The sequence below is a fragment of the Pimephales promelas genome, chromosome 1 (assembly GCF_988280905.1).
Source record: "Pimephales promelas chromosome 1, fPimPro1.hap1.1, whole genome shotgun sequence".
Lineage (NCBI taxonomy): Eukaryota > Metazoa > Chordata > Actinopteri > Cypriniformes > Leuciscidae > Pimephales > Pimephales promelas.
Genome location: NC_142769.1, coordinates 51,848,242 through 51,863,224, shown reverse-complemented (window position 1 = coordinate 51,863,224; position 14,983 = coordinate 51,848,242). Strand labels below are relative to the sequence as shown.

General features: G+C 38.2%; 1 protein-coding gene across 2 annotated transcripts in view; it reads left to right on the top strand.

Annotated features, from left to right (window-relative positions):
* Positions 1 to 12,441, top strand: part of LOC120485500 (uncharacterized) — a 38,434-nt gene extending 25,993 nt beyond the window's left edge. Inside the window, exons 3-12 of one of the 2 annotated variants that reach the window (XM_089131749.1) lie at positions 4,882 to 4,920; positions 5,507 to 5,566; positions 5,651 to 5,796; positions 5,971 to 6,250; positions 6,355 to 6,500; positions 7,171 to 7,444; positions 7,551 to 7,690; positions 9,242 to 9,333; positions 10,920 to 11,016; positions 11,124 to 12,441. In XM_089131749.1, coding sequence (XP_088987875.1) covers positions 5,709 to 5,796; positions 5,971 to 6,250; positions 6,355 to 6,500; positions 7,171 to 7,444; positions 7,551 to 7,690; positions 9,242 to 9,333; positions 10,920 to 11,016; positions 11,124 to 11,152 — 1,146 coding nt within the window. In that variant the 5' untranslated portion in view covers positions 4,882 to 4,920; positions 5,507 to 5,566; positions 5,651 to 5,708 and the 3' untranslated portion in view covers positions 11,153 to 12,441. Of the gene's footprint in view, positions 1 to 4,881; positions 4,921 to 5,307; positions 5,567 to 5,650; positions 5,797 to 5,970; positions 6,251 to 6,354; positions 6,501 to 7,170; positions 7,445 to 7,550; positions 7,691 to 9,241; positions 9,334 to 10,919; positions 11,017 to 11,123 lie in introns of both variants that reach the window. The other variant, XM_089131747.1, reaches the window with a different exon arrangement.
* Positions 12,442 to 14,983: the final 2,542 nt, after the last annotated feature.

The following is a 14,983-nucleotide window of genomic DNA, read 5'->3' as shown; positions in this document are numbered from 1 at the left end:
ATATTTATATTAGTATTTGGACACTAGGTGGCAGTGACTAGATGCACATGGTTGTATTTCAATGGGCACAGGTGACAGGAAATGGAAGGCACAGGTAGGGGGAGCACAAACATTCTCATCAGACCATGATTAGAAGACACAACTCACAACTGGAAACAAGACAAGAAAACAACTGGTATGTTCATCTTTGATGTACTTTTACTTCAATAAACCACAAATCTCAACTGCAATAACGGCTGGAAAATCTTGTGTGTCTGTGTAGAAACTTCACTCCTACCTGTGCATGATGGCAAAGAAATATTATTGAACGAAGGGCTAAAGGTACAGCCAAGCAAAGATTACCATTATACATTCCAACGCTGGAAAGAAATTACATATCAAGTCTCTTTTAAATACAGAAAAATAAGGTTTCGTCTTCATACGTTTAGTATCAACATTACAGAAATTCAAAGAAATTCTTTTTTTTTTTCTCGTCCAACAGCATTCCAATTTTTCAGGTCACTTTACAAACTTCTCTTGCTTAAAATGTATTAAGAGAAATTTGCCATATCAAAACTCACACTCGAATAAATTAGCTTTCAGCGATCAGTTCTTAAAATAACCATTTTGAATGTGAACAATTTGTTTTAAAAACTTTTTCCACTACAAAGAAGCGTTTGTGAAATGGAAATATTTCACTGATATAAATGTTCTTAATCGATTCAAATAAAGAATCTTTATTTCTAACAGCATAGAATAAAAAAAGAAAAATGCACGTAATTTGTCAGGGAATCGAGGATGAACTGATTCCTCCTGAACTTACATTTAAAAAGTTCATTTAAATATGTTTGTTTTTATAGCTGCCATTTTACTATTATAAGCAAACAAATAAATATTCATGATTTATATCTGAAGTGTTGATAGAAGTGATTTATTATTGTATATTTAAGGTCATATGATATGGATCACACCCTTCACAGGCTTTAAAAACACACATCTGTGTAGTTTTACACATTTTCTGTTGTCTTATTCCTATAATGTAATGATATGTGTTGCAGTGCAGTATATAATGTTGTTAGAGGAAGTCATTCATGACCAATTTGTGCAAAACCTTGTGTTGTTTTAGAGATGCAAAATGTTTCCATGTGGACACACAGACAATGATATCCATTCGAATTTGTTTATTTATTTAAATGGCATCGCTGAGCAAGAAAATAACGAGTATATGAGCTCGTCCAGATGGCGATATTAACTTTAATGGACTTACAAGTACAGAAACAAAAAGCAATTCAATGTTTATACGTTTATTGGAAGAACGTGACCAAAAAAAAGAGTTTTGTCGCACATTTCAGCTTCCTTGATCACAGTAGCTTGTAACAGTTTAAAGTTTGTTTACCCAAAAAAGTAAAAAATACACAACATTAAGGACATCTCCATTTTCTCTTTACACTCCAAAAATTCTTTGTGTGTTTTCCAGTAAAAACATCTAAATAAACTTAAATCAGGACACATTTAATGAAGAAGTCTTGTTTTTTGAACAACGTATCAAAATGAAGTGCGTTTTTGCATGGCAACGACAATAATCTGTTTTCCTTTTAAATTCATGTTATTGTTAGATATGTTTTGAGCTGAAACTACGATTCCCTTTTGCGTCCTGAGACAGTTTGAGGAACACCTCAGCATGACACTTCTGGGTGGTCAGCGGGGGTCAACGGGACATTTGGCCACTATAGTGGGTAATCGGACAAATAGTGGGTTCATGGGACGGGGGCGTGGCTTGGGACCGTTCAGTGGGGTCAACGGGACATTTGGCCACTATAGTGGGTAATCGGACTGTTACGTTCCCCTTACCGTCTAGGGGTTGCAAGGGGAAGTAACAAAAGGAAAAGCCAAAAGGAACGGGCGAGAACACAATCCTATGTCCCAGAGTGAAGATGACACCAGACAATATAAATGTCAAAGAAAGGATTTTATTTACAAACAATATATTAGGGGAAAAAAAAGGACAGAACATGAGTTCCTAGGGAGCAATGGCTCAGGGGAGAGCAAGGCCTAAAACAACAAACAAAACCGCCCACTAACTAAATTTAGGAGGAGTTCTAACTTACCTAAGAAGGGTTAAACAAAAAGAAATAAACAACACAAACTTTCCTCAACTCCCTTACTATACAAAAAAAAAAACAGAGTCAATATATAGTGGGTTCGTGGGACGGGGGCTTGGCTTGGGAGTAGTCAGTTAGGGTCGACGGGACATTTGGCCACTTCAGTGGGTAATCGGACAAATAGTGGGTTCGTGGGACGGGGGCTTGGCTTGGGACCGTTCAGTGGGGTCAACAGAACATTTGGCCACTATAGTGGGCAATCGGACAAATAGTGGGTTCGTGGGACGGGGGCTTGGCTTGGGACCGTTCAGTGGGGTCAACGGGACATTTGGCCACTTCAGTGGGTAATCGGACAAATAGTGGGTTCGTGGGACGGGGGTGTGGCTTGTGTGTGGTCAGCTGGGGTCGACGGGACATTTGGCCACTATAGTGGGTAATCGGACAAATAGTGGGTTCGTGGGACGGGGCGTGGCTTGGGAGTGGTCAGCTGGGGTCAACGGGACATTTGGCCACTATAGTGGGTAATCGGATAAATAGTGGGTTCGTGGGACGGGGCGTGGCTTGGGAGTGGTCAGCTGGGGTCAACGGGACATTTGGCCACTATAGTGGGTAATCGGATAAATAGTGGGTTCGTGGAATGGGGGCGTGGCTTGGGAGTGGTCAGCTGGGGTCAACGGGACATTTGGCCACTTCAGTGGGTAATCGGACAAATAGTGGGTTCGTGGGACGGGGCGTGGCTTGGGACCGTTCAGTGGGGTCAACGGGATATTTGGCCATTTCAGTGGGTAATCGGACAAATAGTGGGTTCGTGGGACGGGGGTGTGGCTTGGGACCGTTCAGTGGGGTCAACGGGACATTTGGCCACTTCAGTGGGTAATCGGACAAATAGTGGGTTCGTGGGACGGGGGCGTGGCTTGGGACTGTTCAGTGGGGGTCAATGGGACATTTGGCCACTATAGTGGGCAGTCGGACAAATATGGGTTAGCGGGATGGGGGCATGTGGCTTGTGTGTGGTCAGGGGCGTCAAAAGGACATTTGGCTGCTATAGTCGATAATCGGACAATTAGTGGGTTCATGGGACGGGGGCGGGGCTTGGGAGTGGTTAGTCGGGGTCGACGGGACATTTGGCCACTATAGTGGGTAATCGGACAAATAGTAGGTTTGAGGGACTGGGTCTTGGCTTGGGACCGTTCAGTGGGGTCGACGGGACATTTGACCACTATAGTGGGCAGTCGGTCAAAAATGGGTTAGTGGGATGGGGGCGTGGCTTGTATGTGGTCAGGAGCGTCAAAGGGACATTTGGCTGCTATAGTGGATAATCGGACAAATAGTGGGTTAGTGGGACAGGGGCGGGGCTTGGGAGTGGTCAGCCGGGGTCGACGGGACATTTTTCCACTATAGTGGGCAATTGGACAAATAGTGGGTGAGTGGGACGGGGGCGTGGCTTGGGAGTGGTCGGCATGGGAGGTCTTCCACATGTTTGATCTTGCTGTTGTTGAGGCCTGGCCTTCATATTAGGATAAGGTTATGGTGATTGTTAATGTTTTAACCTGAAACAACACAGATTGTACTGTTTTGATATGATAACTTGAGATGATGGTTTGTACTTGCGTTCCACGATGGTACAATGTTGCCTGAGGGCAAAATCTGGATAATAAATGTTACTTTTATTAAATACGAAATGTGTAATTCATTAAAAACTTGATAAATATGTTTGTTCAAGTGTTTAATTAAATAAATTGATGTTTTCAATAAATCTATAATTTTTTTCTTCACAAAGATGTCAAATGTTCATCCACTATGTAACTGATGCCGGGTCAGGCCATCCTGGTGGCATGGTGGCATTGGTATATCGTCCCCCAAAGCGCCATCGACGCAGTGCGAGTTCCCTTTAGAAAGGGAACGTCTAGGTTACGACTGTAGACATTTGGAGAAAAACTTTAAAAAGTTAATTCATCCGTCAGGTAACGCCCATTTTTACAGATTAACCTAAAGCTGCTCAGCACAATGTCCAAGCTTAACGAAACTCGGCACACAGAGACAAGAGAGAGAGAGATAGAGAGGAGGAGAGACAAGGTTGATCATGTGATACACATTTAAATGGCTCATCCTCCATAAAACGTATATAACTCACACACACTCTCCATCACTAACAAAAGACAGACGCCTTTGATCAACCATGAAGAAGCTCTTCAGTTCCCTGTGGATCTTACTAGGTAAAGTACAACATACATTATCTGCTATTTTACTAGATTCACACTAATGTTAACACTGTATTAAACTATGTTTCTAGTATAGTTTGCACTCATCTCTCTCTCTTCTGTGGATTTACTGCATATGTTCTTTCCATACATGTTACATTTATCATGGTTAGCATTAAATACCTCTCTCAATTTATAGACAGTAAATTAACTTCATCGCTGGATTTTTGGAGTGTTTTTGTTACCTCGTTATTCTACTTCTGCTTTACAAAGCAAATCTTGAAATCAGTGCTCATTTGTGTATGCAAATGTTTTCTCAAGAAAGTCGTGATTCACAGGAGCATCTTCTTATCTCACTTCAGATGACAGTATTTTGCAAGATGCAGATTATTGTTAATGTGTCAGTAGTTTTCACCAGCTTGGCCTTTAATACACATATCAATGTTTTACAATGCCTTTATCATTCAGATGATGTGCGATTTATATGTGACTATTAAAGTGAAATGTTTGGAGAAAAAGTTTTACTTGAATTTACAGAGCGGCAGAACCTGTTTTATCTGAACTCATTTTAATCAGGTTTTTTTTTTTTTTTTACCCAGGGCTTTTATTGATTAAAGAAATGGTGAATGGAGCGGAAGGTAAGCATCTATTTGCATTAGTTTTCATCTCTATTATATTCATTTCGTTTGATCTGCCAGATTTAATCTGGACCTTTCCGTCCCAAACCACATAAAGCACAAGTATTATTATATTTTCTGTTTTCACTCTAATTTGAAAGTATTATTAATTGTGTTGTTTTTTTTTTGTTTGTTTTTTAAAGTTTGTTATTTTATTACTTCCACTTTTCAGTTGTTTATTTCTTTTCAAGTATGTTTTAATGATTTTAGTTTTAGTTAATGATGATAACCCCAGATAAGGATAATATATAAAAACAGATTTTATATCAATGAATTGCTTTTAAAGACCCACATTCCAAATGTTCAACAAGAATTAATAAAACTGTATTTTTACTGGTCTTATTTCAGAGAATTTAGCATTAAGGCAAACATCCACCCAATCATCCTTATACACGGAGGGATATGCCGGAAAAGTAGTCGATGGTTTACGTGAAACCTATGGCCACACTAACACGCAGACGGACCCGTGGTGGAGAGTGGATCTGATGAAAGTATACAGAGTCAACAGAGTGACCATGACTAACAGAGTGACCTCCATTTATTATAGCAGGATAAACGGGGCAGTGATTCGCGTCGGGAACTTTCTGGACGTTTACAGCAACACCATGTGAGGCTTCCTTTGACTGATTTGATTAATAAAGCTTCAGATGAACAGAAACTGATAACAGATGATCTCTCTCTCGCTCTGTAGATGTGCTGTAATTTCCACCATTCCATCTGGAGCCACAGCTAGCTTCTCGTGTGGCGGTATGGTGGGACGTTATGTGATTGTCCACATTCCTGGAGATCTAAAGACTCTTAGTTTTAGTGAGCTTGAAGTCTATGGGTATTTAGCAGGTAATTCATTGTTGTAGAACAATTTCAATATATTATGCCATACAAAAGTGAAAATTGTGACACTTTATTCATGTCCTCCCAAACCAGTATGACATTCTCAAATCTCATTCACACAAGTGCATGTTCAAACTTTGAGTGTCAAGATGTGTCAGAACTTTATTCTTTATATCCCAGGAAACCGGGCGTTAGATGGAGCCGCTACACAGTCGTCAACATCTGGGGACTGGTTTGCTGGAAACGCCATTGATGGTAATCGAGGTCTCCAGCAGTTGTACACGGGATGCTCCTCAACCCTTAGTCAGACTAACCCGTGGTGGAGGCTGGATCTGCCTGACGTGTACCGAGTTAGTAATGTGGTCGTCACTAACAGACAAGATTGCTGTGCAGAACAAATAAACGGAGCGGAGATTCGGATCGGGAACTCTTTGGAGAACAACGGCAGCAACAATCCCATGTGAGACTCTTGAGGTTGAAAGAGCATGAGAGTTTGAGAACAAATGAGAAGGACTATATGACAGTATCTTGATCTGCTTTATCTGTTTGTTTCTCTGTCTGTAGATGTGCTGTTATTCCTGATATTCCAGCAGGCGAGTCCTACAACTACTCATGTGATGGGATGGACGGACGTTATGTGATTGTTCATATTCCTGGAGATCAAAAGAGACTTAGTTTTTGTGAGGTTGAAATCTACGGGTATTTGGCAGGTAATTCAATGTTATAGAGAATTATATTCAGTATATATATATATATATATATATATATATACATATATATATATATATATATATATATATATATATATATACTGAATATATTGTAACGAATACACAATAATAATATACATAAAATGTATTTAAGGGGGGCCGGAAGGCCAATTTAGCTCAAAAGGAATGATTCATTGATGTACAATGAATCTTAAGCGAATCACTATGGAACCGAGCAAATGACTCGTTCAGAGTTCATTTGAACGGGCCGTAATTATAACCTTTGCAAGGATATAAATATCCAATCTATAGTGAAACACTATGTATTAGCAAGGTAACTTTAGATCGAACAGTACAAGACATTAAATGTGCAAACACAACACAAGGCAATTATCTTTTCAAATATATGGACAAGACTTTATTAGCTATTCTAAACACATAAAACTGATGTCTAATACGGTCACACACACACACACACATTCACAGTCGCGGAAAGGGAAAGACTTTTCCCGATTCGTAAAGTCTTTGTCTTGCGTTAAATAAAGCAAAATCTGCCCTCTGAATAAACAACTGATTCAATGCCTCTCAGAAATGACTCGCTTAATAATCTTGACATCTGCTACAAACTTTGTGCATCAATGTAAAAGCCTTGTTTTCATACATTTTCTAGAAAATCTGGCGGTAGCTGGAGTTGCTACACAGTCGTCAACATCTGGGGATTGGTTTGCTGAAAAGGCCGTTGATCGAGGTCTCCAGCAGTTGTACACGGGATGCTCCTCAACCCTTAATCAGACTAACCCGTGGTGGAGGTTGGATCTGAGACATATTTACAGAGTTATTAAAGTGGTCGTCACGAACAGACAAGATTGCTGCGCAGAACAAATAAACGGAGCGGAGATTCGCATCGGGAACTCTTTAGAGAACAACGGCAGCAACAATCCCATGTGAGACTCTTGAGGTTGAAAGAACATGAGAGCTTGAGTACAAATGTAGATTTGAATATATGACAGTGTCTTGATCTCCTTTATATGTTTCTCTCTCTGTCTGTAGATGTGCTGTTATTCCTGCTATTCCAGCAGGCGAGTCCTACAACTACTCATGTGATGGGATGGAGGGACGTTATGTGAATCTGATCATTCCTGGAGACATGAAGATACTCACTCTCTGTGAGGTGAAGGTCTATGGAGAAGGTACACTCTCATATTGGTTTATAATATCAGATAATAATACTAATGTCTTCACATCGTCATATATTTTTGTCAACAAGACAGTGAGGAGCAGGGAAATGTTTCAAAGGGGTCATGAACTGGCTTTTTAAATTGTATTATATTGTTGTCTGAAGTCAACTTATGACGTTCGCTTTGTTTTTGCATTCAAAAACATCAAAATGAAGAAGAAATAGGCTATTTTGTACCCTAGTTCTGAGCCTAGCTGAAAAACACTTGGTTTTTATGGCCGTCTCGCACTAAAGACTTGGAAGTAAACGCCCACTGCTGTGAGTGGATAACAGATTTGCATATTATAATGAGTTTCAACTCACCCGTTGATGCACTTGGGGGAAATTGTTTTGAAAACGTGCAGTGTTGTAAAATGGCAACTGGAATGATTCGCTCATTTGAAATTGGTGGGGACGGGGACATCAATTTCAGGGCTGGTTATCGATTCACATGTTCAATTTCGATTCGTTTTCGAAAGCTCTCAGATCGATTCGATTTCTATTCTCGATTCCTGATTTGACTCTCGATTCGACTATAATGAATATAGATGTAATACAAATCCTATATTCATAAAAAAAAAGAATAATGGACACAAGTTTACTAGTAGTTAATTAATACAAATAAATTAAGAGCCACAAACCTGTATATAAAACTATTTTTATTTTAGGTACATTATACACTAAATGCATGTTTAAGATAGATATATATAAATAAATATATAAATATTTAGACTTTTTTTATTACATATATCTTACCTAAATGTTTATTATTATTATTTTTTGTTAAGAGCTTATGCAACACATGGAATCTTGATTAAATTGAAAACGGTAGCACAAATAAATACAATAGAATAAAGACACAAATAAAGAGACATTTTGGAGTAGTTTTTATTTATCGATTTTGCAAGTGAATATTCCGTGATGTCCCGACTCCTAAACGCGAGTGTGTACCTGCAGTCGCGCTTGCCTAGTGCAGAGAGAGAAGACGCAGCACTGTGAGCCCTTTATTATGGGCAAAAAAAATTGATTTGTGGCCGTTGAGAATTGATTTTGAACCAAATTTTAAAAAAATATAAATATATAACTTAAAATATATTTTAAGTTTTGATCGAAATTATTGCCAGGGATATATCAGTGTCACTGGATATTGGTAGGGACACGTCCCTAGCGTCCCTTCTAAATTCTACTCCCCTGTCGCCCATATTGCACAACATTCTGTATTGCTCGGTAGCTCGATGATCCGGTTTGTAGGCGTTGATCTTCTTCTTCTTCTTCTTCTAAAAACGAGTCGTTTGCTGAGCCTGGTGTAAATAAAAGCTTTTATTGGACTAACAAGGACGTTTTCAGTTCTGAAACTTACAGGATATTCTTATAAAATGATGATCTCTTAGATTGCCAAAAGCTTAAAGAAAATTTGATTTCTCAGTTCATTACCCCTTAAATAAATGCCAATGTGAAGGTTCTAATATCTCATCATTTAAATTTGAAGTTTTACGTATTTACTTGTGTGACTGTGTTTGTTTAGGTCCCTGTTTAAAAAGCTCATTAGTAAAAATGCAGTTTAACTCCATCAATGATTTGACTGACCCTTCAGTGAGAGAAAATGTTCTGAAACAGGTGAGAGAAAGAAACCAATTCAACCTTTATGATTACTGTGAGAAGCATAGATTAGGCCAAATTGTTCTCAAATCATTTAGTTTTTGCTGCATTTTACAGTAAACGTAAAATGGTTATTTATTGGCATTAATTGTTTCACCTTTAACATTCTTGTAATCTTTCCATTACTCAAAATGTTCTTTATGGGAAAACATCTTTGTTTGACCTGTTGTGACGCAAACACACCAAGATCATGGCTTTAAATAACCTCTGATGATGATATCATTAGAATACACACTCGTGAAAGGCTGTAAATAAACTTGAAACGGGTGAACTTTCAGGTTTCTTTGACTCCAAAGAACCGTATTGTGTGTGTGTGCTACACTTCTATCTGTCCGCTTTGTTTGGAGTTAGAGTTACAGTTGTAAGTGAGCAGAAATTTCACATTGAGAAATCAGAGAAACTCCAAACAGTTAGGAGATGCATGCCTCCATGCTCATGGCTCATTTGTGATAATGAAAATGCATGGCTCTGCTTTAAATATTTGCATTTGAGCAAGGCAAGTTGCTCTATGTGGTCTCTTAGGTGGCCAGATTACAGCTTGACTGGCCACAGGAGAAAGAGATATGTTTAAAATCATTTAAAGAAAGTATTTGTCGAAATTTCATTTTGACATTAATTTACAGTTTTACACCAGACATAGGCTAGAATATATATATTGATCTTTTGATAGGGAACATCTCGGGTTACTTGACTGTAACTCTATTTCTGTAAACGGTGGAAGGTAACACAGTCTCATCCCAAAAAGTCATATAACTGACGTTTTGGGACGTATTTTGACCATACGTCAATATCCGCCTTTTTAGGGCCCCCTTAAACGTCGGTAGATGGCGATCCCAGGCCGTCATACAACTGACGCTTTACCTTTAACGTCAGTTAGGTGACGGGTTAGGTTTAGGTCTGGGGTAGAGTTAGGATCCCATAACCTCATCTACCGACGTTTAAGGGGGCCCTAAAAAGGCGAATATCGACGTATGGTCAAAAGACGTCCCAAAACGTCAGTTATATGACGTCTTGGGATGAGACCGGGTTGTGGAAGGAGATGCTGCGCTGCATTGTCGAACTGTGGGCGTTCAAGACGTCTCGTCAAGTAACCCGAGATCTTCTTCATATTACGATTTATTTATTTATTTTTTACGGATCTCTAAAAGGTTCTTTGAGGAACCAAATTCTATGGTATTCTTCTATGGTATCGATGTGAAATAAAGCACCTTTTGGAACCTTTAGTTTTCCAGTGTAGATTTATTGTACATCAAATTATTATATAATATGACCTGAAGATATTAAGAACAAAATGAGTTTTACTGCAACTTACAAAAAGAGAACTGGTTTAAATGAAAACGCCACTCCTCAAGCTCTAACATTGGGCAGACGTTAAATGTTGGTTAGAAAAATAATATTAAAATTAAAAACCTGAAATGCACGGCAATTTCATCTGATATTGGAGCTTACGTCAAACAATCATTGGGTTCAGAGTCTTCCTGATGGCTTTAGGCTTTTATCCTCACACTCTGATCTAATCGGTTCAGTATGAATGTTATTTTCAGTTGGGATCTGCTCTTGCTAATCGAGGATTCACAGATGTGACACTGCGATGGACTCAAACTCCTAAACGGGTGATCCAGAAGGGGAACGATGCTGAACGTGAGTCTGTTCTCGACTGTACAATAACATATGAAATAAGCTGCACAAATGGAAATGATTATACAATTATTGTAATGCGTAATGAGCAAAAATATTTTCATTTACAGGTCACTGTGAGAACAGAAAATCCCCTTGAAATCAACAGTCATCAACTCTCTAAAATTCACATTCACATTGATCTGATTCTATATTCACAAAATTAAATTTCTTCATAATTACGTGTTTACAGTGTAAAAACCCTGTAGTTAGTAATTGTATCCTTTAAAATTCATCTTTTATCACCAAAATTATATATTTAATACTTTTTTTCCTTAAAATGTATCATGCATTGATCTTGAATGTAACACCATTTCCTCATTTAATATGTGCGGTTCTATGAATATGCAAATGAGTCCCGCCTCTACTCACTCACTCAGAGATCCACTGGTTGACTTGACGATCACACGCTGATCTGATTGGTTATAAGGTCGTTTGTGACGTCAGAAACACCAGTGATATCAAACCGTGTTTTTGAGATTTTGAGTCTTTGGCCCTATTCGCGTATAAGTATTACCTGGTGACCTCTAGTCATCTGTAATAATGGCAAAGGTTGACTGTGATCTTAATCCCGTGCGAATCGTCCATGTTTGTAATTTGTAAAGTAAAAATTCCCCCGCAAATGACCCGGCATATTTCCAGAACACCGAGTGATAACATCAGTCCGGTCCGGTGCGAATCGCCATCGCTGTGATATGGCGGGTTATACATTTTTCAAGTTTTTTTCTAAATTTCTAAATCACACGAGATTCCCAGATAATGGTAATCCCATGCGAATAGGGCTTTTGGTTCACTGCAGTTTTAATCAGAAAATACCCAGCAATGCTGTTGACTCGTGAATTTACACATAGTGTGTCTTAAAGCACATTAAAAACACCACATAGACGCAACACTAAAAGCTTCATTTTCACGGGGGATTTTAAATCAATTTTTCTTCACTGCTTCTGTATATTCAAACCTTTAAGAACCAGAAAACATTGTATAATGTCAACTTTTAGCATTAAAAAATATATAGTAGTGAATATAATATAAATCAATTGCTGTTCACATTGAAACCCATGGTTGTTATAAATAAATAACATGACCGTCCCCTTTGTGTACATTCACTTTTAATATTTCATTTAATTATCATTCATGCACTGTAAAAAAAATTATTTTAACAGAAACTTTCCTTGTGATAAATCTAATTGTTTAATGCAATTTGTATATAGTAATGTTTGATTAAGTGCAGGTTAAAAGGGAATTGGTGAGTATCAGAAACATGTGGAGACAGTCTGAGGTTTGCATTTCGTGTTTTCCCCATCGAACATCAGTCCATCACCGGCTCCGATTTCAGTAACACACACCAGGACTCGCTTATTTGTTTGCCTGTGTTTTTGCAGCTGATTTGGGAAGTCTGTGTTAAAGGCATTAGTATCAGAAAACACCCTGAACATCTGTGCTGATGATCACCAGTCATGACTCTTTTTGCTTTTGTCTCCTTTAAATGCGTTTTTAATAGTGAAAACAGAAATATTACAATTTAAAATATCTGTTTTCTAATATTCCTGATATCAGAACTGGATTTGTAGCATTATAACTCCAGTCTTTAGTGTTTTACTGATTCCGAATTTTGAGCTTTTGTCACTTGATCTCCAGGATAGTGTTTCTCAGTTTATTTGTTAGATCTACTTTACTAATCAAATCGTATGTTGAATAGATGCTCCTTTGTGTATGTAAATGGCTTGACAGCCGACATGATGTTTGTCAGGCAAGGCAAGTTCATTTATATAGAACATTTCAGACACTTCCAAAATGCTTTACATAGAAATGAATAAAAATAAGCACACAATACATTTTGAAAATAGGCTAATTTTACAACTCCCCCAGAGTTAAACAGTTGGGTTTATCGATTTCAAATGCATTCACCCGAATTTCGGGTGTTTAAAAGAATATCAGTAACCAGACAGGTTCTGGTCTCATTGACTTCCATAGTATATTTTTACCTGCGCTTATTAATATTATTATATATTAATATTATACCATTATAATGAACCTATTTCCAAAAAAAGTGGAGTATCCCTTTAAAACACCTCGCATATTTCTCTTCATTTTGCAATGGCCTTGCATGACACAATACCGTGAAATATGCCCGTTAATAACGTCTGTGAAGATATCAGTTTTAGGATAATAAGCTATTCATTGTGGAGTTTGTGGTGAAGTCTTATCTTAGAAAGAAAACTTTTGCCGATGTCTTCGAATCGGAGATGCGTCTATTGTTCAAATTCCCCACGGTCAAAGAGGACACTAGACGTGCACAGCAAAAATCACAACCTGTGCTTGCTGCATACGCAACTTAAGGTGTCTCAACCATATATCTATATAAAGGCTAGATATGTCGTCCACGCTGCTGGCCAATGGAGGTCGACGTCTGCACCTGGCGGCCATCTTGTCACAGGCAGCTCGCTCACTCGTAACATTGTGGTAATGGGACATGTACTATTTAAATAACCATAACTTGCTCAATTTTCTACCGATTTTCAAACGGTTTGTTTTGTTATAAACGTCAGAGATGTAGTTATGACACTGCATACTTATGAATAAAAAGTGTATAAATAAATAATCATCTAGATAATTATAGCCACGTTAATAACGTTTGTAAGAAACCAAACCGTTTGTAAATCCGTCAAGATTTCAACGAGATAAGAGTATTTGTGTTCGTGCTGACCACTCATCTTACATCGGCTTGTCTGTGACAAGATGGCCGCCGATGATGACTCCGCCTTAAAACATCTAACCTTTATATACATATCTATGGTCTCAACTGTACACAGTCTACCCTTGTGGATGGCATCTCTCCGAGGTAACTCGTGTTTCGCAAACGGAACAATTAATTATATAAAAAATGCATTTGTATGTTTTAGTTTCATGTGTTTTAGTGAAATTAAACGGCAGGGAATCGCGAGAAATGACCGTGTTGATTACGTACCAACTTTGGCAAACTATTCTTGAACGACAAGCTATTATTAATTCGTATAGTTATAGAGTTAACTGTATAGAAGATATCGAAAGCACCTTACGACTTCTATGTTTCAGTGAGGGGATTGTATAGACCATTTCACAAGATGTAAACAACACTGGTCCAGAAGCACTTCCTGTTTCAGTTTTTTAACACTACATAAAAGCTGGGATAAAATACAACCAACAGAACATTTAAAACTGAATCAAAAAGTTAAACAAACATCTTTAAGATTTTTTCTTTACATGTTAAATAAAGAAAACAGTTACAAACTGAAACAGGAAGTGTTTCTGGACCAGTGTTGTTTACATCTTGTGAAATGGTCTATACTAGGTGAAGTTTACCACTAATGAGCAGTAAACACTTTCAGTAAGCGGTCTTCTCTGCAATTCAAACTGGGAGATTTGAACATACAAATAGAGGCGAACTGCTCAAATATGATTAATCTCTATATATATTTGAATAATTTATTTTGTTATAGCCTAGATCACTGAAGGTAAGCAAATGCCAAATTTACATCCTATTCATGGGCTGTGTAGTGAGTACATAGCTGCCAACTTCTGAGTTTAGCTTGGAGTCAGACTTTTCCGATTGGAAAACATCCAACATTATCACACACAAGGTCTCTCGCTCGCTTTCTCTCCCTGTCTCGCGTGCTCACTCGCTCGCTCGAGATTCCGGGAGATTTTTACTAATTTGCGGCATAACTAGTCGATCGCGAGTGGCTCAACAGGTAGATATATAGATTAACTCATCTTTCAGGCATTTGACCGACCACGTTTACACTTCAGCGTGAAAAATCATGGGCATGTCGTGGCGTGTGTATTTTTTTAATGAGAATGAAAGCGAGACTGTGAGGGATAGATCTGTATTGTGTTTTCGGATTGTTCTGCTCATAAAACACTGGAAAAATATCTTTCCAAGAAATTTCCA